This window comes from Chiloscyllium plagiosum, unplaced genomic scaffold (assembly GCF_037043375.1).
Source record: "Chiloscyllium plagiosum isolate Xiang-an unplaced genomic scaffold, Cpla_swu_hap1 HiC_scaffold_47, whole genome shotgun sequence".
Taxonomy (NCBI): Eukaryota; Metazoa; Chordata; class Chondrichthyes; order Orectolobiformes; family Hemiscylliidae; genus Chiloscyllium; species Chiloscyllium plagiosum.
Window position 1 is genome coordinate 13,405,653 of NW_028270185.1, and position 26,776 is coordinate 13,432,428.

Consider the following 26,776-nt stretch of genomic DNA (forward strand, 5'->3'; position numbering starts at 1 on the left):
GAACACCTAATGGAGAATTCACCACAAAGGTATACAGGAAAGCCACACACACAGACCAAGTCCCGAACTACGAAAGCAACCACCCCAACACATAAGTTGCATCAAGACATTATTCAAAAGGGCCACAACACACTGCAGTACACCAGAACTGCAAAAAGAGGAAGAAAAACACCAAAAACCAATACCCGTGCAATTTCATCAACAGATGCCTAAGGGAAAGGCAACAGAATGAGGACATGCCGCAACCCAAAGGACTAGCCACACTACCATACATCAAGAACATTTCCGAACTGACAGCCAGACTACTGCGACCACTAGGACTCATAACAGCACACAAACCAACAGCCACTCTCAGACAACTCACCAGAACAAAGGACCTGATACCCAGCATGAGCAAAACCAATGCAGTGCACAAAATCCCATGCAAGGACTGCACAAAACACTACATATGACAAACAGGAAGACAGCTAACAATCCGCATCCATGAACACCAACTAGCCACGAAATGACACGACCAGCTATCCTTAGCCACACACTCAGATGACAAGCAACATGAGTTCGACTGGGACAACACTACTATTATAGGACAAGCCAACAGAGAACAGCCAGGGAATTCCTAGAGGCATGGCACTCATCCACAGATTCAATCAATAAGCACATCGACCTGGACCCAACATACCGACCACTGCAGCGGACAGCTTGAACTGACAACCGGACGCGGCAGATTCAAACCACTACAAATGCCGGAGGAAAGATCACAGAAGCGCTTCACAGGAGGCTCCCAAGCACTGAGGATGTCACCTAGACAGGGGATGAAACGTCTGCAACACAAATCCCCAGCTCGGCGAACAGAACCACAACAATGAGCACCCGAGCTACAAATCTTCTCACAAATATTTGTAAAACCCCTTTGGATTCTCCTTAATTCTATTTGCCAAAGCTATCTCATCTTTGGCAGTTCTCTCTCAATTGTTCATGTTTTCCTGGTCTTACACCCCCAAAACATCAGATTATAACACCGGTTTTTAATATTGTCAATAAACTAAATTCTAACTTGGGAATTTGGCCTAATTCAAATTTGCTTTTGTCTCCAGGCAACCAGCTACACTAGCTGCTGGACCAAAAGGTTATATTGTATCTTGTTCAGAACACTTTGTGCTCAGGTAGTTCTGCTAGCTTTTAAACCTAGGTACAGTACACTTCTTACACCTCCAAAACACGTGACAATTGTGTCTTAGACTCCACTCAACATCAGTAGGTCATTATACTTGTACACAAGGTAAAAACAATGGCTGCAGATGCTGGAAACCAGATTCTGGATCAGTGGTGCTGGAAGAGCACAGCAGTTCAGGCAGCATCCAACGAGCAGCGAAATCGATGTTTTGGGTAAAAGCCCTTCATCAGGAATAAAGGCAGTGAGCCTGAAGCGTGGAGAGATAACCTAGGGGAGGGTGGGGGTGGGGAGAGAGTAGCATAGAGTACAATGGGTGAGTGGGGGAGGAGATGAAAGTGATAGGTCAGGGAGGAGAGGGTGGAGTGGGTAGGTGGAAAAGGAGCTCGGCAGGTCGGACAAGTCCGGACAAGTCATGGGGACAGTGCTGAGCTGGAAGTTTGAAACTAGGATGAGGTGGGGAAGGGGAAATGAGGAAACTGTTGAAGTCCACATTGATGCCCTGGGGTTGAAGTGTTCCGAGGCGGAAGATGAGGCGTTCTTCCTCCAGACGTCTGCTGATGAGGGAGCGGCGGTGAAGGAGGCCCAGGACCTCCATGTCCTCGGCAGAGTGGGAGGGGGAAATTGAAATGTTGGGCCACGGGGCGGTGTGGTTGATTGGTGCGGGTGTCTCGGAGATGTAAGGACTGACTCATGAACATAAGAGCTTGGAGGAGTAGGCCATTCAGCCCCTTGAGCCTGTTCCACCATTTGACACAAATCATGGCTGATTTCATCTTGGCCTGAACTTCATTTTGTCTTCTCTCTATAATTCTTCAACCCATTAAAATTTTAAAAATATTTAAATTTACTCAATGTTCCAGCATTCAGGGGTAGTGAATTCTACAGATCCACAACCCTTGAGAGAAGCAATTGCTCGTGTTTTAAATTCATCAGCCCTTATCCGAAAAACGAAACTATGAACTCTCATTCTAGATTGTCTCATGTGAGACAACATCCTTTCTAGTCAGGGGTAAATAAAGGTTAGGGGGCTGGGTTACTTTTCAGCGGGTTAGTGTGGACTTGTTAGGGCAGCACAGTAGCTGTGATTAGCACTACTGCCTCACAGCACCAGGGTCCCGGTTCAATTCCAGCTTTGGGTGACTGAAGAGTTTGCACATTCTCTGTGGGTTTCCTCAGGGTGCTCTAGTTTCCTCCCACAGTCCAAAGATGTGGTGGTCAGCTGAATTGGCCATGCTAAATTACCCATAGTGTTGGGTGCATCATTCAGGGGGAAAATGGGTCTGGATGGGCTACTCTTCAGGAGGGTCAGTGTAGACTGAAAGGGCCCGTTTCCATACTATAGGGAATCTAATCTAATTTGTCAATCTCCTTTAGCTCTTAATCTCAATTAGACCTCCTTTCATTCTTCTGAACTTCAGAGTAAACTAGCGTGTAAAGTCTAAACTGCCCAATCCTTCAGAGTCATCCAGCACAGAAATAGACCCTTTGGTCTAACCAGATGTCATTAATTAATCTAGTCCCATTTGCCAGCATTTGGTCTATATCCCTCCGAGCCCTTCCTCTACATAACTATCTAGATGCCTTTTAAAAGGTTGCAATAGCACCAGCCTCCACCACTTACTCTGACAGCTCATTCCATATATGGAACAGTCTGCTGAAACAGTTGCCCCTCGTTTGGTCCCTTTTAAATCTTTCCCCTCTTACCTTAAACCTATGCCCTCTCATTTTAGACTCCCCTACCCTGAGAAAAAGGACTAACTATTCACCCTATCCATGTCCCTCATGATTTTATAAACCTCTAAAAAGGTCACTCCTCAGCTTCCAATGCTCCAGGGAAAATAGCCCTAACCTATTCAACCTCTCCACATAGCTCAGATCCTCCAAACCCAGCAACATCCTTATAAATCTTTTCTGCACCCTTTCAGGTTTGACAACATCTTTCCCATAGCAGAGAGACCAGAACTAAACACCGTATTCAAAAAGTGGCCTAACCAATGTCCTGTACAGCTGCAAAATGACCCCAAAGGACAAGGTCCACATCTCTGGAATGGATCTAGTGAACCTCCTACAAACTGCCTCCAATACAACTACATCCCTCCTCAACCCAGGAGGCCAAAACCAATTAGTCTTTGTCCAATTCACAAAGAACTGTTCAAACCACCTACTATCAGTCTTCCATCATGGCAGCCCACAGAGCAAACAGGAAGTCACTAGTTCAGTGGAGCAAACTTTCATTTGCCAATGGTAGGCTTTGAATTGCTGCAGTCAGAGTAGTTCTTGCTAAACAGAATCAGGACAAGCCTACAGCCTCTCCACAGCCAATATCCACTTCCCAGGCCCTCAGACAAACCCATTTGCACTTGTGGGGAGACAGTGTTACCAACACGAGTTCCTTTACAAAGAGCGATGGACTAATCACCTTGAACTCAGCAACTGAGATGGCTATTGCTTGACTAAGGATTTGCAAAAATAAAAAAAAATTACACCAAGTTTCAAACACTTTAATTTGATTGCATTTTAAAAATCACATTAGAATTACAACATTATAAAAAAAAAATTGGATCTTCAACAATTTAAAAATATTCCTTAAAGTTACATCTTAGGATTGACCACATCTTTCAGCTTACTCAGAATACGTGCTTCGCAATTATATAGGAGTTAGTTTATAGGGGTCAATGGAGTATTTCTGAGAAAGGGCCTGTACCTGAATCAGTAAGCTGACAATAGTTTTTGAATGTAAGTGGCCTGTGTCCTCAGCTCACATTAAAGCCAACCAGCAGGCACATCCTGTCACCTCACGTCAACAGGCAAATGAAAGCAAGTGAGGATATCAGCAGCTTTGTCTACTGCCAATAGGGGGCACTTCCCCTCTAAACAACTGAAATCCAAACTGATGGAAGATGCACAAGGTCCAGGCATAAGGCCAGTTGTTCTGAAGGACAACAGCAGCAGGATGTGACATGCAGCAACAGCCCTAAAAGGGCTTGTGCACAGTCAGCAAGGAAAAAGGTTGGAACCTTACAGAGAATTAGCAATGAAAATGATGCTTTCAGTACAAGCGACATTGACTCCAACGTTCAGGAGGAAGACACTTAAGGACTTAACCCCAAGAACATGCCCTTTCCCAATACATTAGAGGTCCCCCTATCCAAAGGGAAACAGCAGCTGGACAGATCAAGGTTTACCTCAGGGATCAGTAGTTCATTTACCAGTGTGGCACAGGCTGGCTATACACTGCCAAGACAGAATTAAGCTGGCCTCTATCTCAACAAGGGCCACGGTACTCCAAGTGGTAATGCTAAGGAACACCTCCACTCCAACCTTCAACCCACGGGCCTGCAACAGCCTGTGTTGGAGGTTGGGGAGGGACACACCTCAGGGAACAAACATTAAAATGTGGAAATTGTAAATCCAAGACTTACTTCAGAACTTACCCAATTCTCCCCAAACCATCCTTGAGGCATAGAAAAGAAGGTGGAAAGATTGTATCTACCTCCCTCTGTATCTCTCAATGAAAAGAGACAGACACATTCCTTAAAAATAGATTCTCAATGATTAGGCCAGGTTAACATACAAAAGCTTTCCTTGAATTGGAATTACATTGCACACCCAGTCACTGTGTGCAAGGCATGCAGTCTTCCTGAGCTTGGAATTCTGGGTACGGTTACCATGAAGACAGATGTTCCTCAGCCAACCATGCTCCAATCTGATAATCAATTTTCTGGAAAGAAACAGAATTAAACTTAGTGTCTAACTTCTAAATTGTAAGTGATCAACAGAAGCATTAAAACCCACAGGAGATCCTTTCTCAAATAGTTTCCTTTTCTCAAAAAAGGAAAATATTTTTGGGCAGAACAGAAAAGTTTTATTTCATCCATCAAACACTCCCAGGACATGTACATCACAGGGAGCGATAGAGTAAAGCTCCCTCAACTCTTAACTGAGGCAGTATCCCTCTATTCTTAAAACTGAAAGTAGAAGAGAAAGGTCTCTGATGTTCCCAAACACCCAGCAGAGTCAGATATGGAGTAAAGTCCACTTGACACCATCCCCTATTAAACACTCCCAAGACAGGGGCAGCACAGGGTTAGAGACAGTATAAAGCTAACTCTGCATGTTCTCATCAAAATGTTCTCAGGCAGGACATGGGGTTAGATAAAAATAAAATTTCCTCTATACTTTTGGCATCAAACCCTCCAGGAATGGGCCAGTATGAGGTTAGACAAAGTAATGGTGAGGTAACTCCCTCAAGAGTCTCTAGATGCCTAAAAAAGGCAGCCTGCCCGGTGTGTGAATTCCCCTAGATTGGCCCACTCTGAAGTGTCTGTTGCAGGGAGACCTGTTGCTGTGGCCTCCACTCAAGTGTATCTAACCTCATTAGCAGGAATCACGTCCCTTAACAGGCCGTTATGGACTAGGTTCAATTATTTGCACTGAGGAGTCTACCAAAGCACCTGCTCATGGACTACCTTCAGGGTTAAGGTCTCATGGAGATTTTACAGCCATTGTAGATAATGCTGAGAATCTCCAGTGACAGGTTTAATCTACCAGAGGACGCATTACAGCATGTACAAAGCTGCTTCTTTCTGAACCAAGATCGCCAGCCTCAGTTCTGAGGCAGCAGAATGTGTTAGGTCTCACCTGTCTGGCTTGGCGGAGAGATGGTGGGTCGTCCTGCTCCACAGGGTTCATGTTTGCACAGTGTGCAGTGCCGTTAATGACTAAGGCCACTTCAGAACATGACTGGTTCTTCAGCACACTGAGCACATGCCACGGATCAATGTCACCTTCAGAGACAGATCAGAAACATCAACAGAACAAATTCCAGGAGTGCAGGCAGATACAGTCAGTCAGTCAATACTCTTTGTCCCATACCAGCAAACCCAGCACTCTGAACATTAAAGAAATCCTGCAGAAAAATAGTGCCAAAAGTAAAGACCGGGGAAAGGACAAAGCACAAGTGTGAACACCCATGAGGCACACTGCCCTCCCTACCCCAGTCAGTGAATGCATTGCCCATCAGTGGCACTGAACCACAGTGGCATGATGTGGTAGTCTGTGGATTGCTAGTCCATTGACAAAGTAAAGATCTGACGATAGATTCAAATCCCACTGTGCGTGGAAATTATGTCTCTCAAACTTGATTGAGTTTTTTGAAGTAACAAAGAGGATTGATGGAGGGCAGAGAAGTAGATGTGATCTATATGGACTTCTGTAAGGCATTCAATAAGGTTCCCCATGGGAGTCTGGTTAGCAAGGTTAGATCTTCTTGAATACAGGGAGAACTCGCCATTTGGATACAGAACTGGCTCAAAGGTAGAAGACAGAGGGTGGTGGTGGAGGGTTCCCTTTCAGACTGGAGGCCTGTGACCAGTGGAGTGCCACAAAGATCAATGCTGGGTACACTACTCTGTCGTTTTATATAAATGATTTGGATGTGAGCAGAAGATGTATAGTTAGTAAGTTTGCAGATGACACCAAAATTGGTGGTGTAGTGGACAGTGAAGAAGGTTACCTCAGATTACAACAGTATCTTGATCAGACAGGCCGATGAGCTGAGAAGTGGCAGATGGAGTTTAATTTAGGTAAATGTGAGGTACTGCATTTTGGGAAAGCAAATCTTAGTAGGACTTATACACTTAATGGTAAGGTCCTAGGGAGTGTTGCTGAACAAAGACACCTTGGAGTGCAGGTTCATAGTTCCTTGAAAGTGGAGTTGCAGGTGGATAGGACAGTGAAGAAGGCGTTTGGTATGCGTTCCTTTATTGGTCAAAGTACAGGAGTTGGGAGGTCATGTTGCGGCTTTACAGGACATTGGTTAGGCCACTGTTGGAATATTGGTGGGCAACCTTCCTATCGGAAAGATGTTGTGAAAGTTGAAAGGGTTCAGAAAAGATTTACAAGGATGTTGCCAGGGTTGGAGGATTTGAGCTACAGGGAGAGGCTGAACAGGCTGGAGCTGTTTTCCCTGGAGCAGAGATTGAGGGGTGACCTTATAGAGGTTTACAAAATTATGGAGAAGAATGGATAGGATAAATAGGCAAAATCTTTTCCCTGGGGTGGGGTAATCCAGAACTAGAGGACATAGGATTAGGGTGAGAGAAGGGAAAGATATAAAAGGGACCTAAGGGGCAACTTTTTCCACACAGCAAGTGGTACGGATATGAAATGAGCTGCCAGAGGAAGTGGTGGAGGCTGGTACAATTGCAACATTTGAGGGGCATCTGGATGGGTATATGAATAGGAAGGGTTTGGAGAGATATCGGCCAGGTGCTGGCAGGTTGGACTAGATTGGGTTGGGATATCTGGTCAGCATGGACAGGTTGGACCGAAGGGTTTGTTTCTGTGCTGTACATCTCTATGATTATGACTCCACAGCTGCTGGTAACATTTAATTTCCATAAATGTGGAAGTGAAACCTAGCCTCAGTAATGCTGACCATGAAAGCAGTGTATGTCATACAAACCAATGATAACCCTTTGACTCCACCTACACTTTTCACTGCCTCAGAGGGGCAGCCAAAGCTCCTTCCCACCCCAGTTATCATCTCTTCCAACCCCTTCCATCAGGCAGAAAACACCAAAGCTTAGACACATGGACCAACAGGTTCAAAAACTGCTTGCTCCCTGCTGTTATTAGCCTTCTGAATGGACCTCAAATTTCATGTTGATCTTCCTTATTGCGCACCTTCTTTGCAGCTGTAACACTGTTCCTCATTTGGTTCTATCATTATGTTCTTTGTATGGTATGATCTGGAGCAGCACTGTTGCCTCTCAGTACCAGGGTCCCAGGTTAGATTCCAGCCTCGGGCAACTGTCTGTGTGGAGTTTGCACATTCGCCCCATGTCTGCATGGGTTTCTTCTGGGTGCTCCGGTTTCCTCCCACTGTCCAAAGATGTGCAGGTCAGGTGAATTGACCATGCTAAATCACCCAGTGTTAGGAGCATTAGTCAGAGGGAAATGGGTCTGGGTGGGTTACTCTTCAGAGGGTCGGTGTGGACTGGTTGGGCCAAAGGGCCTGTTTCCACACTGTAGGGAATCTAATCTAATCTAATCTGCTTGTATTGCATGCAAAACAAACTTTTCACTGTACCAGATAGGCGACAATAAGTCAAATAGAGAGGGAAATCTGCCCACCTTACCTGGCCTGGTTTACACATGACACCACAGCAGTGTGGTTGGCTCAACTGTTTGGAAATGACCCAACAAGCCACATAGTTCAAGGGTATTTAGGGACAGACAAATGCCAGCCTCATCAGCAACACCCACACCCAAGAAAAGGGACAGGTACAATGTTTAAAAGACATTTGGATAATTACATGAATAGGAAAGGTTTGGAGGGATTTGGGCCAAATGCAGGAAAGTGGGACTAATTTAGTTTGGGAACATTGGTCAGCATGGATTGGTTGGACTGAAGGTTATGTTTCCGTGTTGTATGACTATGAGAACAGGTCCAGAGTATGTGCATGTACTGGAGACCTCATGGAGGAAGTCATCCAGGACAAAGATGTTGGAAAACAACTCAACCTGTAGAGTCTGCACCCAGTCATACAAGAGAGAAGTATCCTCTGCATCTTCCTCCTTGGAATAGTACCATGGAACCATTTACATCCCAACCACAAGAGCAGACAGGACCTTGATTTCATGGCATCTCCAACAGTGTGGCACTCCCGTAGTGTCACGTTAGAGTCTCAGCCTAGATTTTGTGCTCATCTCCAGAATGGAGACAGCAGAACCTTTTTATTCCCACAAGAGCGTTCCTCATGGAGTCACACCTGATACATGGAGAACTCCACTCAGGTACTCATTAAAAAGCCCAGGTATGCACGGGCAGGATCAGAGTCAGAAAATGGGAATGAGACAGTTCAGGACAACGACAACAGCAGATTGATACAAAGCAGGCACAAAGTGTCAAAATGTTGAAAGAATGGGACAGGTTCAAGGGAGCAAACTGCTTTTCAGCAACTATGGGGCTGCAAATCGGAGATAAAAACACTTGCACACAGAAACAGTTGGAATTAGAAAAAAATTGCAGCGAGAAAACTTTCCATTTCTACTAAATCTCAGAAAATACAGCCTACAATCAGTTTCACTGAACAAAGACCCGTCTGTAAATCCAATTCATTCTTGGCAATGGGGGTTCATTGGTATAGACAATAAATGCTGCTATCCTCAACTACCCTGGAGGTGGTGGTGGTGGTGAGCTGCCTTCTTGAATCTCTGCAGCTCATGAAATTGGGTAGCTACACCTGAAATGCTGTTAGGGAGGTAGGTCCAGGATTTTCTCACAGCAGTAGTGAAGTTGGGATGGAGGGGAATTCGCAGGGGCTGGCGTTCACCTGCTTTGTCCTTCTAGGTAGTATGGGTTTGGAAAAAGCTGTCCAAGAAGACTTGACCAGTTGCTGTAATACACCGAAATAGGCAATGCATACTGCAGACACCATGCATCAGTGGCAGTGAGCATTTGTGGATGGTGTCCACGGTCCTTGATAGTGTCAAGAGGGTTGATAAAGCTGCACTCATCCAGGCAAGTGGGGAGGATTCTACCACATTCTTGAATTGTACCTTGTAGATGGGTCAACAGACTCTGGGGGAAGACAGCTGCAAGAATTCCAGTGGCTGAACTCAATTTGCATAACTTTGTTGCCATTACTTTTTTTGTGCTGTACATCTCTATGACTCTACCTTCACACACATCTATACCAAGCAACACAATCAATGATGGTTGTAACAAGTTCCACATTCCAACTGACCTCAGTCAAAGATGTTTCTCCCATTTTAGTATTGAAATCGTGACTACTAAATATATTCCTTTTCACAATTATATAGTACCTTTAATGTAGGCAAAATCCAGACATTTCACAGGATTGGAATCAAAGAATAGTGAGCCACCTAAGGTGTGGGAACATCTCAGAGGAAGGGAGGGGCAAAGAGACTTAGGGCAGGAATTCTACAGCCTCCGGACTTAGTTTAATATTGAATATAGTTAATCAGCCACCAGATGTAGGAATATGAGAACAGGTCAGGGACATGTAGATAGAACCACTTGCCCCTGTGAAGGGCAGAAGTCAACACAAGCTTTTGGGCCAAATGGTCTCTTCCTGCATTGAATTTCTACATGCAGTATTTTTCCCCACCCATCTCCAGCCTTGCTAACTTCCCCTTCCTACATTCTGCCATCAATATATCAGGCTTCGTTCAAATTCCTGGAAATTCAGAGCACAGCAGCTTCAGAGGCACATGCTCAAATACAATTTGGAGAAGCTGGTGTTGGACTGGGGTGGACAAAGTTAAAAATCACAACACCAGGTTTATAGTCCAACAGGGTTATTTGGAATCATAGCTTTCAGAGCGCTGCTCCTCAGATAGCTATGGAACAAGACCATAAGAATTTATAGCAAAAGATCCAGTGTCATGCAACTGAAACAATATATTGAACAAACCGATTGCTGTTAAGTCTTTCATCTAAAAGATAGCACTTCCTGTTGGACTATAACCTGGTGTTGTGATTTTTAACCATGCTCAAATATAATGAGGCATCATTTTTTCAATATTGCAGTATTCATTTTAACCACAAGGTGTCAGCAAGATACCAGGATCAGAGTCCAGCACAACAATATTCCATTATTTTCATTCTCGGAATGTGAGAATCCGTGGCAAGGAATTATTCTCACCTGCAGGCATTCCAAAATTGGTGAGCAATCCTAAACCACAACAATCAGTGGAAAAAGGCAAGGGCTCAGGTACCAGGATTGACACACTGACAATGAAGAAATGCCTGATGTGTCGAAGTTAGGATGGTAAGTGAGATTTTGAGGTGACATTGTCCCCAGGTTTAAGTTAACAGGGTCAAGTTAGAAAGATCACTCCTTTGTTCAGAGAGACTGGAACCTTGGGAAAGTGATGGCCGAGTGGTGTTATTACTGAACTGTTAATCCAAAAAACCCAGATAACGTCTAGGGACTCTGGTTCAAATCCTACCACAGCAGATTGTGAAATTTGAATTCAATTTTTTTTTAAATCTGTAATTACGAGGTCTAAATGACAACCATGAATCCATTGTCAAATTGTCAGAAAAATCCATCTGATTCACAAAAGTCCTAAGGGAAGGAAACTGCCAACCTTACCTGGTCTGGCCTACATGTGACTTCAGTCCCACAGCAATGTTGAGGCTTACATGCCCTTAGGGCAATAAATGCTGGCATAGCCAATGGTGCCCACATCCAGTGATCAAATGAAGAGGGGACACTTAAAAAAAAAAGTCTCCTATTTAACAGACTGAGTGGGTGAAAACTCAAATTTCCCCAGAGTGGAGAAGGCAGGGTCATTTTGTTTTGGTAGAGGTAGCTAAGTTCTTAACTAGCAAGGGGGTCAAAAGGTTATTGGAGGCAGGCAGAATGGAAAAAAGTCATATCGTACTCAAAATGAGGGCCTATAGGTACATATTGGCCAGACCAAATTGCTGTAAAAACTCCGCAGGTCTGCGAGCATCTGTGGAGTGAAAGCAGAGTTAATGTTTCAGGTCCAGTGACCCTTCTTCAGAACTGATAGGAGCCAAGAAAAAAAAAAGTTAGTATTTATGCAGAAGAGAGATGGTTGGGAGAAGGAGAGTAGATAAGTGGAGACAGAGCCCAAAAGAGAAAAAAACAGCTGGACAGACGAAGCAGTGGGTAATGGTCATCCTGGGAGAATGAACAGTTGCTAATGGAGGACTACTGGTAACTGACAGTGGGTTGCATGTGGTAACAAGGCCTGGCGTGTGGGGTTTGGGGTAAGGACATGGAAGGTGCCCAAGCTCTAGATTTGATGAACCCAATATGGAGTCCAGAAGCCACACAGTACAGGCAATGAGCAATCCAGGTAGGAACAATGGATTTAATTCATATCAGGATGTCAGATGGAGTTTGATGGGTGCCATGACCAGCTGTATATGAATTGTATTGAAGGGGAGGCAGGGATGGAGTGGTAGTCAGTGTACCAGTAATCCAGAACCCCAAATATATGTTGGGAACACAGATGTTAGGATCTAAAATTTTATAAAAATCCGGAATTAAAACAATGGCCTAATAGTGATGATGGGTCCATTGTCCTAAAATCCTTGTGTTCACTAATGGGTCAGGCCTACATGTGACTCCAGTGGAGTTGACTTTTAAAATGTCCTTTGGGCAGTTAGGAACAGGCAATAAACGCTGACCATGCCAGGAACACCCACTACCTCTGGATGAATTTTTAAAAATCCTTAAAACCCAGATCTCTCTCAACCAGGGCACAAGCCCTACCTGTATGAATGCCATCTGATTAACCCCTGACCCCTCTTCAATTGGGGTCACAATCCTTGCCCATATCATCACCATCCTTTCCACCTTGTCCTGTGGCTCCTTACCATTGACAAAGATGATGCGGCTGGATGCTGGATGATCAGCTCCGTAATAAGAGTTGGTGAAATCGACAGCATCCTGAACGCTGCCCGGATCAATACCAAATACCTCGGCGCAAATATCCAATTCAAACCGCAATGTCAGCCAGTGGGAGAGTGGGCAGCCCTTGTCCTCGCACGTCTGATCTGGAGCGACAAAGAGAGGGACCTTGAGCCAACCAGAGTAGTCTGGTGATTTTTTTGGGAATGGGTATGGTGGTAAATCTCACTACTTAATGACCACTCCCATGCCCCCCCCTCCAAAAAGCATTAATCATGGCCCATGGGTAGCACATCCTGCTCAGATTAGAAAAAAAAGAGGTTCTACATTCGAGTCTGCCTCAGTGCCAGGGACCCAGGTTCGACTCCACCCTCAGGTGTGTGCCCGCATGGAGTTTGCACACATTCTCCCAGCATCTGTGTGGGTATCCTCCAGGTGCTCTGGTTTCCTCCCACAGTCCAAACATGTACAGGTCAAGGTGGATTGGCCATGCTAAATTGTCCAAGGAGGTGTAGGCTGGATGGGTTAGTCACTAGGAAATGGAAGGTTGCAGGGATGGTGGGGGTTTGGGTGGGATGCTCTTTGGTGTGGTCCCAATTGGCCATACGGCCTGCTTCCATATTGTAGGGAATCTATGATTCCATGTTCACTTTTATGTGCAATACTAAAGGAGTGCTGCACCATCAGAGGTGGCACCTTTCAGATGGGTTTTGAACAAAGGCTTACCATTTCAGGTGGACGTAAATAATTAAATTACTTAAGAGGGACAGGTTTTCTTGTATCTCACCCATGCAAAGTCACTTTTAAAGACAAATCAATTGGTCATTATCCCATTGCTGTTTGCAGGATATTGCTGTTCATAAACTGGCTGCTGGGATTCTGCATTACCATAGCAGCAGGACTGTACCTCATTGGCTGCAAAGCACATTCAAATAATGGAAGACCAGTCAATCCCCAGTGGGTGGGGGCTCAGCCTCTGGGTTAGAGTGTTGAATTGGGGGTTGCTTAGATCGTGCTTTCATTTGGACTCCTGACTCACCCTTCTGCAGAACTTAAGGATGTTCCCTGAAGGTATTTTAGAGGAAGTCTTCTAATGCAGTTCCTGCTGCAGGATTGTTTTTTGGGAAGCTAAAGGTCACGGAGTGGAAACCAACTACGAGACCGTTCAACTTTTCCCTACAGGGGAAAGTTGGGACGGATTCGAAAATCACAAGAACAAGGAGACAATCTTTCAGTCTGTCATTCAAAACAGGTCTCTGTTTTGACTCCACTTTTGATCTAGAACAGTACAGCACAGAACAGGCCCTTCAGCCCACAATTTTGTGCCGACCATTGATCCTCAAGCAAGGTAAACCTAATGTACGAACCCTCAAATTTCTGTGACCATATGCATGTCCAGCAGACTCTTAAATATCCCCAATGACCTCACTTCCAAAACTGCCGCTGGCAACGCATTCCATGCTCTCAAATCTCTGCGTAAAGAACCCGCCTCCGACATCCCCATTTTACTTTCTGCCAAACAGCTTAAAACTATGACCCCTCGTGTTAACAATTTCTGCCCTGGGAAAAGTCTCTGGCTGTCTACACCCCATGTCCTTGCCTTGCTTGGGAGATGTCAATCACAGCTGCAATGATGGAGTATTCAGAATCCTTCGAGGTAAAGGATTGGAACTTCATAGCCCTCTGAGCGAGGAAGATTCCTCCTCCTCCTCTTAAAAAAAAATGTTCATCGGCCTTACTCAGCCTGTGAGTTTCCCCCAACCCTCCTGCAGCTCACATTCCCCAGCCATTGGCAAGTGAGTGGCTACCTTCAGAATCGGATATGTTTCAACGACTTTACTTCCTGTCCTCAGCTCCGGGTAGGTTAAACCTAACTTCTTTCAGCCTCTCACTATGAGAGGTGTCTCCCATCCCAGGGACCAATCTAGTGAACTGTCACTATACCATCCCCAGTGACAGTCAAATCCCCACAGACATCTCTCTGAACTCACAGTAACCAAACTCAGTGCACATCTGGTAGTACCACTGTCGATCTGCCATAGCGTATGGTTTCACTTCTGTACTCCTCAGGTTGGCCAGTATGTTCTGATGAGAGTTGTCCACACATTGCAGCTCTATGCTGTCCATGTAATCCTGAAAACAAAGGTCACCAACTGGAAGATACCACAGAAAATGCAGTTGCAACACCCCACCCCATGCATACAAGTTTATTAGACTTAAGTTAACTTGGTTTCTCTTCATAAAATGTTTCCAGACCTGCTGAGTTTCTCCAGCATGGTCTGTTTGCCCCAGACCCTGATACCCAGAGGGTCAAAGGATGACGTTTCAGTTTACAAAATTTATACTTTAAATTTACACAAGAGGGTGACTTGGTGGCTCAGTGGTTAGCACTGCTGCCTCACAATGCCAGGCACATGGGTTCTATTCTACCCTTGGGTCACTGTGGAGTTTGCCCATTCTACTTGAGTCTGTATGGGTTTCTTCTGGGTGCTCTGGTTTCCTTCTACAGTCCAAAGATGAGCAGGTTAGATGGACTGCCCATGGTAAATTGCCCATTGTGTTCAGGCTAAGTGGATTAGCCATGGAGAATGCAAAGTTAGAGGGATGGGGTGGGTCTGGGTAGGATGTTCTTTAGGAGGTTCAGTGTGGATCCAACAAGCTGAATGGCCTGCTTTCACTGTAGGGATTCTAATGAACACAGAATTTGAGGCCCACCCAGCTAAATTCTATAGTCAAAATTTCTACACCCCCCCCCCCCCCCCCCCACCATTCTCAGTGAAAGGAAATGGCTGGGGTTCATGCTCCCATTTCCTCACAAGTCATATAGCAGATGGGAACAAGAGCAGAGCCATCCCCCATATAATACATCGAGGAGTCAAACACCCCCACCCACCTCACTGACCAACAGCCCTGCCCCCACACAATGCTCACCACCACCACACACTCCCCCACCCCTCACCTTGTTGAGGACCATCAACCGCTGGTAGACGGAGCCCAGGCTCTGATTGGTCATGATCTGGCACAGGTTGGCGATGTTTCTGCTCAACACCACCTTGTTGTACTGGACGGTTCCCATGACAATACTGGCCAGGTTGCAGGCAAACTCCGCACGGTCGTCGCTCCCGTTCAGCTTCTGGCACGACTTGAAGTCAACCTCCAGCTGGGAGGTGTTGCTGCCCGCCATGATCCGATCCAACTGGGAGAAAGCACTTGCCACTGCAGACCGGCACTGCCGGGATGGGAGAGAGAGAGAGAGAGAAAGGCAATAGCAACTCAGCAGGAATTAGGCCTCCATCTCCACCTGAAGCCTGACTAGCTAGGCCATGCTCCCAGGCCCACCTGAAGCATTTCCTGTGGACCTGCTCTGGTGACTCCTGCACCAGGGAAGGAGTAAAACCTTCAATTAAACCACTCTGGGCAAAACAAAAGCTGCAGAAAGACTAGAAATGCCAGAGCCAGATTTAGTTCTGGATTCAGTCAGGCAGACTATTAAGGGCAGAACATGGGTTTTACTATTTTGGAGAAGGACCTCAAAATGTTCAGGGTGTGGAGGAAATGGCATCTCCTCTCCTTGCTCTACCTCATTAGGCCTATTCTGACTGGTATTGAATTACCCCATTCCTGATGTCATCCAGAATCAGGCTAACTCCCAGACTACACTCACAATGAGCTTCATCTGGTGATAATTGTTATGGACCAGACCAGACCCCTCAAAAATGGGTATCTTCGACCCCAACTTTTTATTTTAAAAGGTAAATGTGAAGTGCTGAGTTCCAGATGCCAGTGTAAATGGTCAAACTACTCAATATTAAGCAAAACAACCAAAGAAAAAGGAACTTAGTAGCATCCCAGAAACAAAACATCTTGGTGAAAAGGCAAATTCAGACAGAATCTCACATGCAGTTCTCCAATCCAGGAGGAAAGAAATATCAAGAGATGATTCAGAGAGTAGCAGCAGCCAGGAGACATTCACTGAAGCTTCCAACTCGGTCAAGATCCTACAGCTTCTGATAAACCAAAACCAACAAATCGCGATCTGACAGAGAGCTGGCCACACCCATTTAGGGGGCTAAAAGAAATCCAAGGCCTCCCAAGCTGTTTACCCAAGTGGTCTCCACTAGCCCAACTGAGCACATCTTGTGCAAACTCAAAACAAAAGCCATATTATGACAAAATAGCCTCAAAGGCACAGCATTACCACAGATGTGAGGTGGGAGGTGTCTGATGAGCTTTCCCAAATACATTAAACCACACAAATATCCCAAGAAAAATTGGGTTCTGGTTGAGACGGACACAAGTTTATTTAAAGGGGTGCATCATATGGAGCAGCATGATAGCTCAGTGGTTAGCACTGCTGCCTTACAGCACAAGGGACCCAGGTTCACTTCCACCTTTGTGTAAACTGTAGGATTACCCATTCTCCCTTAAAGTTCTGGCTTCCTACCAAAGCCCAAAGAAGTGCAGGTTAAATGTGCAAACTATGTGGGTTGGCAATGGAAAATTCAAGATTATAGGGATGGGGTGGGTCTAGGTGGAATGCTCTTTGGAGGGTCAGTGTGGACTTGATGGGCTGAATGGCCTGCTATCCTATAAGACAGTCTGGGTTGTGTGTACTGAAGGGCTTATGCCCAAAACATAGATTCTCCTGCTCCTTGGATGCTGCTTTACCTGCTGCACTTTTCCAGCAACACATTTTTCAGCTGATCTCCAGCATCTGCAGTCCTCACTTTCTCCTGTGTGCACTGATGCACGTATTTATAGTAGCAAACATCTGACTAATGACAGTGCATAATGATGCTGTTCCTTTGACAAGGTTAGGTTGTCCTTGGTTTTTCAAGAGAGGAGGTCATAAATGCAGAAACACCAGGAGGTCTAGGTTTGAAGGGCTTTAGGACCAATTTGATTATTGCTAACAGATACTGCCTCAAGCAAAGGCTTAAGGTTTCAAAACAAAAACACTTGTACAATGAACTGGGAGTGGCCAGTTCTCCAGTTCCGCTTTTCTCTGCTTTGGCTTAGCTTTAGCAGTCTGGTTTTCAGAGCAAGCAGTTTTGAGGCTACTATTCAAAGAAACAGCTACACCAAATGCTGAACCTCTCCTGTCAGACTTTACCTTTCTTCCCCCCACCCCCCCAAGGGGTATTTATTGGAATTGTTGCAAGCAGTTGCAATAGCACCGCTAAGATTATTAGATTCGCTAAGTGTGGAAACAGGCCCTTCGGACCAACAAGTCCACACCGACATGTGGGCGGCACGGTGGCACAGTGGCCTCAGTGCCAGAGACCCGGGTTCAATTCCTGCCTCAGGCGACTGACTGTGTGGAGTTTGCACATTCTCCCCGTGTCTGTGTAGGTTTCCTCCGGGTGCTCTGGTTTCTTCCCACAGTCCAAAGATATGCAGGTCAGGTGAATTGGCCATGCTAAATTGCCCGTAGTGTTAGGTAAGGGGTAAATGTAGGGGTATGGGTGGGTTGCGCTTCGGCGGGTCGGTGTGGACTTGTTGGGCCGAAGGGCCTGTTTCCACACTAATGTAATGTAATGTAATAATGACCCTCCAAAAGAATAACCCACCCAAACCCATTTCCCTCTCACTAACACACCTAATCTATGGGCAATTTAGCATGGCCAATTCACCTTACCTGCACATCTTTGGACTGTGGGAGGAAACCGGAGCACCCGGAGGAAACCTACACAGACCCGGGGAGAACGTGCAAACTCCACACAGACAGTCGCCAGAGGCTGGAATCATAACCTGGGACCTGGTGCTGTGAGGCAGCAGTGCTCGCCACGGAGCCACCCCAAAAATGTTGGGATAATCTGTTGTTATTCTATATTCTGTTCTCTTCTGTTTTGTTTCATTCTGTAATCTTGCAAACAAACTTTTGTTTAAAACGACGTGGTTGGGCCAACTGCATTACTCCTGGTACATCCATTTTACACCTGCTTAAAACAAACTAGAAAGTTAGGGTCCAGGCTACTTTCCTGAAATGTTGGAGGCAGTCTGGCTTGGTCCATAGCAGTACACTGACTCCATTATAGAGATAGTGACTAAGGTGAGGTGGGAGCCTTTATACCGAAAAAGGTTTAGGTTGTGTCATGTGACTGTCTTACAGGCCTGATGGTTTTGAAACAAAGATCTGTTTTCATGCTGCAAATTCTATGATTCTATTCTAGACCAATGAGACTGAGTGAGCAAGACAGCAAGAGACAGAAGTGCCAGTTGAATGAATTTTTACCTTCATGGATCCGCCCACCACTGGGTTTGACAGGCTCTGTGACACAACCTGTAAAATAGACAATGCATCAGTGTCAAAAGGAATAGGAGAGAAAGCGATCTCCCGTGAGACTCTTCTTTCAAGCATGATCCCAAACTGCTCCTCCACCCTCAAATAGCAATGACTCCGTATGAGGATGTCCCCCTCAAATCTCATTCATATCTTACCTGCCTTGGGAGTGTAGTGGGATCTCTACTCTGGATCTAACTACAGGAGGGAGAACGTGACGGAATTTCTTGCTTTCGTGATTAGTGGAGTTGTATTTTTGAAACAAAAGGCAGGTAAATGGAAACATTTAGTGCCTGGCAAACAGCGTAGAGGTAAATCCACTTCAATGGTTCACTTGTGTTTATGAATTATAATCAGAGTTAGTACTGAGAATAATTAGCAACCTCCCTCAGTTGTAGACCGGTTGTCTTAAACATGCCGATAAAGTGATTTAGATCATTCGGGGAGTTCAGGACAAAGAAGCTAAAGGCACCTTTTGTAAAAGGGATTTCTTTTTGGGATGGCATGGTGGCTCAGTGGTTAGCAGTGCTGCCTCACAGCACCTGGGACTGGGTTTCGATTCCAGCCTCTGGCAACTGTGTGTGGAGTCTGCACATTCTCCCAGTGTCTGCGTGGGTTTCCTCCGGCTGCTCCAGTTTCCTCCCACAGTCCAAAGATGTGCAGGTTAGGTGGATTGGTCATGCTAAGTTGCCCGTAGAGTTAGGTGCATTAGTTAGGGAGAAGTGGGTCTGGGTGAGGTTACTCTTCAGAGGGTCGGTGTGGACTAGTTGGGCTGAAGGGCCTGTTTCCACACTGTCGGGAATCTAATCTAATCTAATCATTTTGGTGGAACCAGGAAGTCTAGAAAAGCAGCTATTAACTCCATTAGAGATATAAATAATTCAACTAGCACACAGAATCCACGGTGTTTTGAAGACAGACTAGTAGCATATATATTTGTTTGGAACATCTCAAACTATGCCACGCTGAACTGTAAGTGTTAGGAAGAGGTCTTCACTAAATTTCAGTTTGTGAGCAGTTAGCATGGTAGACTGTAAGTCAGTCTTTTCCAAACTAGCAAAGCAGCTGGAGGACCCAGAAGCTGTGGAAGCAGGCTGACAGAAAGCAGTCTGAGAGAAGGGCAAATCTTACCTTGTTGAATCCAGTGAAATCCAGCTGGGCTCGGACAGGAGCAGACGAAGCAACAGCAGCAAAAGCCAAGTGAGGGAACTATTGGGGGATTAAAAATAAAAAGTCAGACTATACTATCAGGCAGATGTGAAGCACATATCAAGCAGATATCAGGACTGGGACCAAACTCCAGTCTGTGTTCCCTTGGTGCAAGTTAAACCTATCACAAAGCTCATTTTATCACATGAAAAAGATTCATGCTCTCACTGATGTTCTCCAGTACCTGTACCCAATTATTTTCTGCCTTCACTCAAGTCCGGTTATCCCTTGACTAACACCAAAAATAGCCATCCTAGCAAATAGATAGTTACCTTGCTTTTTATGGGACCTCGCTATGTTGTTATATAATCCTACAGTATGGAAGCAGGCCATTCAGATAGAGTTCACTGTGACCCTCTGAAAAGCATCCCATCCAAACCTACCCTATCCCTCCATTTCCCATGGAGAACCTACCTAACCTACAGATCCTCTGGACACCATTGGCCATGCTAAATTGCCAATCCACCTAACCTGCACATCTTTAAACTGGAGAGGAAAGGAGCGCACCTGGCAGAAACTCATACAGACAACATGCAAATTCCAAACAGAGTCTCCTGAGGGTGAAATCAAACCCAAAGCCCTGGTGCTAAGGGAACAGTACTAACCAGTGAGCCACTGTGCCACCCATGATTAACCTTCTGCACCAAGCCAGCACCCCCTCCACAAACGTAGGGGTGTGTGTCCTGGATGCCTACATAAAGCAGAATCCCCATGCATTCGTATATTAGCTTCTAGTGCATGCATCACTGATCCCTACTTGTAACCCTGAACAGTTTACCCTCTGTCCTACTTAGTGCAGTCTGCATTATTTAGGAATTGTCCCAGAGTAGAACCACATCAAATACCAGAATTACTGTTCAGAAGATTGTGAGCAATTTAACTGTGGACTGATTGACAGTTAGCAGTTTTCAACTGGAATATTACCCCTAGTTCTGGGCACTTTGAAGTTATTAGAGAGGGTGCAGAGATGATTCACAAGATTGAACAAGAAATTTCCATTATGAAGCTAGCTTGGAAAAGTTGGGACTTTTCTTGGGAAGAGAAAACAGAGGAGATTTGACAGAGATGTTCAAAATTACGAGAAGTCTGAATAAAGTAAATAGGAAGAAAAAAAAAGTTCCACTTGTGAAAGGATCAAGAACAAGAGGGCAGTCATTTAAGTTGACTGGCAAAAGTAGTACAGACAGGAAGAAAATCTAATTCATGCAGTGAGTGGAATGCATTTCTCAAAAGCGTTGCAGAGGCAGATTCAATTGAGGCATTGGAGGGGTGGGGTTTAGATCATTATCAGAATGGTAACTACCCAAGCGCTGCCTCAAGTCAGGCAGATTCACAACTGGTTTGCAGCCATAAGCTGATCCCTTCTTACCTTCAGCCGGAACCATGCAGAGAGGGAGCCTGGGTAAGAACCCCCAAAGCAAACCCAGCGATTGTTTCTGGTCAGATTGTACTGTTGGCCAATGAACTCATGGAATGTTGCTAGGTCAGCGAGCCTATCCAAAGAAGCACATTGAGTTAGGGGCCACCAGGATAACCAAGCAAGGCCAAAAACGGTGAAGAGCCAAAAGGCCAAAGTCCAAAACTAAGAAAGTACCAGAAGCTGCCTCTACCGAGCATATAAAATATTCCAATGAACTTCACAGCAATAAAAATCAAATACAATTCCACACAACCACTGAATAGGAAAGGTTAGAGCCAAATTGAAGGGGCTAGTTCCAGGCTGAGATTATTAAGAGATCAAAAAGATCATTCTGAAGAAGTATCTTCAGAAAGAGAGAGAGACGGTGAAAATTCAACAGCCCACAGGCCAGTGAGGTACAAGTGGTAGACTACAACAAGTGAAGGATGTGCAAGATGTCAGAGGTGGAGGTTGGCAGAGTTTGCAGATGGATTGTCTGGCTATAAACAAGAAATAAAGCCTCGAGTGAGTGGCTGGTACCTCATTTGGATCTGGAGGGAATTGTGGGCAGCACGGTGGCATAGTGGTTAGCACTGCTGCCTCACAGCGCCAGAGACCCGGGTTCAATTCCCATATTGCATATTCTCCCCGTGTCTGAGTGGGTTTCCTCCGGGTGCTCCGGTTTCCTCCCACAATCCAAAAACGTGCAGGTTAGGTGAATTGGCCACGCTAAATTGCCTGCAGTGTTAGGTGAAGGGGTAAATGTAAGAGAATGGGTCTGGGTGGGTTATGCTTCGGCGGGGTCGGTGAGGACTTGTTGGGCCGAAGGGCCTGTTTCCACACTAAGTAATCTAATCAAGGGGAGGGCCATAGCAGGAGATGAGCAATAAAAAAAAAAGCCTTTTACCAGGAAAGGTTGCTGCAAGGTTAATCAGAAGTTCAGTTTGCTTTAATTCAAAAGAGTCCAAGTAGAGTCTTTAGACTGCTTGCTTCAATCCCTAAAGGAGTGAGCTCGGTTGCATGGAAATGGAATCAAAAAAGGTAAGACTAATTAGTGAAGAAGAATGCTGGGAGAGATATTATTAAAGTTCCCAGGACAGCTATGACAACAGATTATGGAACTGGTCAGGAATCCAACTGCAGACACAGCCAATGGGAGGATAACTACCTGTACCAGAAGGGGGATGGTCAATGCAGAACTGATTGTGTTGTATTTAAATGCACGCAGTATATAAAACAAGGTAAATGAACTCATAACACTTTTTGAAGTTTGCCAATACAATGTTCTGGGTATCAGAGGCAGGAATTAAATATCCAAGGATATGCTTCCTATTGCAAGGACAGGCAGGTGGGGCAGCGGACCAGGGGTCATCTTGTTAGTGAGAGATGAAATTAAATAGATAGATAGCAAAAAGGCAATAGCAATTTAGGGTCAGAAGGCATATAAATTGTGCAGGCAGTTAAGGAACCACAAAGACGACCAAAGGAAAAGAGACTTCAGTGTTATGTACAGGCCTCCAAGCAGTAGTCAGTATGTTGGGCAGAAAATAAATCAGAAAGGAAAGGCATGCAAGAAAGTCATTCTTTCAATAATCACGGGGGACTTCAATATGCAAGTGAACTCGGAAAATCAAATTTGGAGCAAATCCCAAGAAAAAGGAACCTGTGGAATATCTAGATGATTTTTTATTGCAGCTTGTGGCAGAGCCCATGGACCAGGCAATTCTGGTGGAGCTGTGTAAATATAACCGACTTGATCAGGGGGCTCAAGATGAAGGAAGCCCTAAGGGGCAAAAAAGGATAGCATTCACCTGGGAGAGAGGAAAAAAGGGAGAGCAAAAAGCTGGAATCAGATGTGATGGTATTACAATGGAGTGTAAGGCAATTACAAATGAGGGAGGAGCTGGCCAGAGTTGATTGGAAGGGGAGTCCAGCAGGGAAGATGGCACAACAGCAATGGCAGAAATTCCTCAGCTACTTCGGGAAGCACAGCAAAACTTTATCCCAAGGACGAACATACTACTAAAAAAAAAAAGAGGATGACGACAAGGTAATCAGGAACAGCATAAAATCAAAAGAGAAATAAGATTAGCAGGAAGCCAGAGAATCAGGAAACCTTTAAAAACCAGAAGAGAACAAAAAGGTAATGTGGAGACAAAAAAAAAGTGTAAAGAAGCTAATAATAAGACTGATAGAAGTTTTTTTAAAAAAGATTATTGAAAAGGTAAGAGAGACAAGAGTGAACCGCTGGAAAATGAGGCAGGAATAGTAGTTATGGGGAACAAAGAAATGGCAGAGGAATTGAACAGGTACTTTACATCAGTTTTCATGGTGGAAGATACCAGAGGCTCAAGAGAGTCAGGAGCAAGGGTAAGTAAAGTGGCCATCTCTACAGAGGTACTGGGGAAGCAGAGAAGTCTGAAAGTAGATAAATAGCCTGGGCCAGGTGGACTACACCCCTGGGAGGAATTCTGAAGGAGTCAGCAAAGGAGATTGTGGAGGCATTGGTGGTGATCTTGGAGGATGGCAGTCAAAAGAGAGTCCCAGAGGGCTCAAATGACTAATGTCTCACCCCTGTTCAGAAGGCAGAAATTTAAGCCAGTTAGCCTGACTTTGGTCATTGGTAAGATTTGAGACTTCACTATTAAGGATTAGATTGCAGAGTACATGAAATGTCAAGCATGGCTTTGTCAAGGGGAAGTCATGCTTGACATGTTAGAATTCTTTGAGGTGGTAACAAGCAAGTTAGACAAAGGAGAGCCAGTGGACAAGAGCTTTTTGGATTTTCAGAAGGCCTTTGACAAAAAGGTGCTGCACAGGGGACTGGAAAATAAGGTGCAGAGCCCATGGTGTTCAGGACAAGATACTGACAGAGAGGACTGGCTGACTGGCAGAAGGCAGAGCGTAGGGATAAGTGTGTCTTTCATGATGGCAGTCGGTGAGCAACAGAAATCCATGGAGGTTGGTGTCGGGAACACAATTTATGTTATACAGTAACAAAGGAATTCAGGGCTAAATTTGCAGATGACAAAGATGGAGGTACAGGCTGTGTTAAGGAAGCAGGAAGGCTGCAGAAGTACTTGAACAGATTAGACTGTTTTCTAAATAAGGAAAGGCTTTGGAAACCTGAAGCCCAAAGGGACTTAGGAATCCTAGTTCAGGATTCTCTTCAGGTTAATATGAAGGTTGAGATGGCAGTTTGGAAGGCAAACGCAACGTCAGCATTAATTTCAAGTGCGCTAGAGTACAATAGCAGGGATTTACTGCTCAGGTTTTAATCAGACTCTGATCGGACCACATTTGGAATAGAGAGCAGTTCTGTACCCCATATTTCAGGATGGATGTGCTGACCTTGGAGGGTGTCTGGAGGAAGTTCATCAGAACGATCCAGGTGATGTAAGGCTTGTCATGAGAAGCAATTGAGGATTCTGGGTCAGTATTCAAAGAAGTTTAGAACAATGGTGGGGCGGGGGGGTGCGGCGGGGGTGAAGAGAAAGGGCGGTTGCGCTCTCACTGAAACTTAGAGAATACCAAGAGGCCTGGATAGAGTGAAGATGTTTCCACTAGTAGAGGGGCTAGGACCCCAGAACACAGCAAGGTGGTGGATCTGTGACGGCCAAAGTTATTAAAGCGTATTTAAGACAGAGATAGATAGGTTCTTACTGAGTAAGGGGATCAAAAAGGTAACGAGGAGAAGGCAGGAAATGGGGTCAAGAATCACATCAGCCATGATTGAATGGCAGAGCCAACTTGATGGGCTGAATGGCCTAATCCTGCTCTTATATCCTGCTTTGGTTTCTCTGCATGTCATTAGTGGACAGTCCAATGTTTTCTTGACATTGGCAAGCCAAACGAGGCCACAAAAATGAGATGGGAGTGGTCCAAACAATGACTTAAATCAGGCAGCCATGGTTCATTGGGTTTTGTGGTTGATTCTTCCTTACCATGGCCTGCTAAGTGGTGAGTGCAATTTTGTGGCCACACGATGAACATCTCCAATCAGGCAGAACCCAGTTATCAGCTTGACAATAAGTGGCATCAGTATCACCAAATTCCCCACAAAATGTTTGACATAGTCTGGGGTTACCATTTACCCTTTGTAAAATTAGGACTAGTGCTAGTAGTAGCATAATTTTGGCAGCACGGACATGGAGCAAAGGGTCTCTTCTGTATCATATGATTCTATGACCAGGAATTGAACTGGAATAGCCATATGACTACTGTGGCTACAAGAGCAGGTCAAAGGCTAGGAATCCTACAGAAAGTAACTCACCTCCAGACTCCCCAAAACCATCTACAAGTCAGGAGTGTGATAGAATACACCCCACTTGCCTGGATGGGTGCAGCTCCAACAACACAAGCAGCTTAACAATATCCAGGACAAAGCAGCTTGCTTGATTGGTACCACATCCACTACTTTCACTCATGCCAATGTTGACACACCATGACCACAGTACATGCAAATGTACAGCAGTGACTCACTAACACTCCTTCCACTGAAAACTTTCCAATCCTGTATCCTCCACTATCTTAAAAAAAAGGAACACCAGCATCTGCACATGCCCCTCTGAGCCACACCAAACTACAGCAGCTCAAGACATTGGCTCAGCACTTTCCCCAGGTAACTTTAGAGCTGGGAGATAAAGACTAAGTGACTCCGCACAGAAATATAAAACCCTTCAGTTCTGGCAAGGGGTTATTCAGAGACAGAGACAGAGACAGAGACAGAGACAGAGACAGAGACAGAGACAGAGACAGAGACAGAGACAGAGACAGAGACAGAGACAGAGACAGAGACAGAGACAGAGACAGAGACAGAGACAGAGACAGAGACAGAGACAGAGACAGGAGAACCTCAGTCTCAATTTGACTCAAGCTAGAAAGGGAGCAGAGAAGAACATTATTAAAGGAGAGAGGACAAGGAGATGCAACAGTCAGGATGAGACAGGACTCAAATCATTGTTCAGTTAAGAAACCAGCTTACGCTTGTTGGCTGGACAGAAACTGGATGTTCTGATTGGTCAGTCCATCAGGATTAATGCTTTTTCCATAATACCGGTGCTCCAGGGAGACCAACAGGGCCCTGTATTTCTGTGCTAGGTCCACATGTTCACCTGCAGAAACAGAAGCACAGCAAGAGACAAAATCAGTGCAAGACGACATCAAGAAACACCAAAATCCTTCTTTGCTCCCAGCTGAGTATATTACCCCACCGACCAAGCAGCCCATCCCCCAGCAACTACCAGCCACTATAGGAAGCACAGTTCAGTGAAGGTGCTATAGAAAGGCAGATT

At 45.2% G+C, this 26,776-nt stretch overlaps 1 protein-coding gene across 1 annotated transcript in view; it reads right to left on the reverse strand.

The window, feature by feature from the left end:
- Window positions 1-3,659: 3,659 nt before the first annotated feature.
- The window catches only part of prss16 (serine protease 16), a 39,234-nt gene continuing 16,117 nt past the window's right edge, over window positions 3,660-26,776 (reverse strand). Inside the window, exons 4-12 of the mRNA XM_043680943.2 lie at window positions 26,467-26,596; window positions 21,453-21,576; window positions 20,006-20,083; window positions 18,827-18,874; window positions 15,551-15,820; window positions 14,583-14,724; window positions 12,558-12,737; window positions 5,816-5,961; window positions 3,660-4,895 (exon numbers count right to left, since the gene is read on the reverse strand). Coding sequence (XP_043536878.2) covers window positions 4,839-4,895; window positions 5,816-5,961; window positions 12,558-12,737; window positions 14,583-14,724; window positions 15,551-15,820; window positions 18,827-18,874; window positions 20,006-20,083; window positions 21,453-21,576; window positions 26,467-26,596 — 1,175 coding nt within the window. The 3' untranslated portion in view covers window positions 3,660-4,838. The remainder of the gene's footprint in view (window positions 4,896-5,815; window positions 5,962-12,557; window positions 12,738-14,582; window positions 14,725-15,550; window positions 15,821-18,826; window positions 18,875-20,005; window positions 20,084-21,452; window positions 21,577-26,466; window positions 26,597-26,776) is intronic.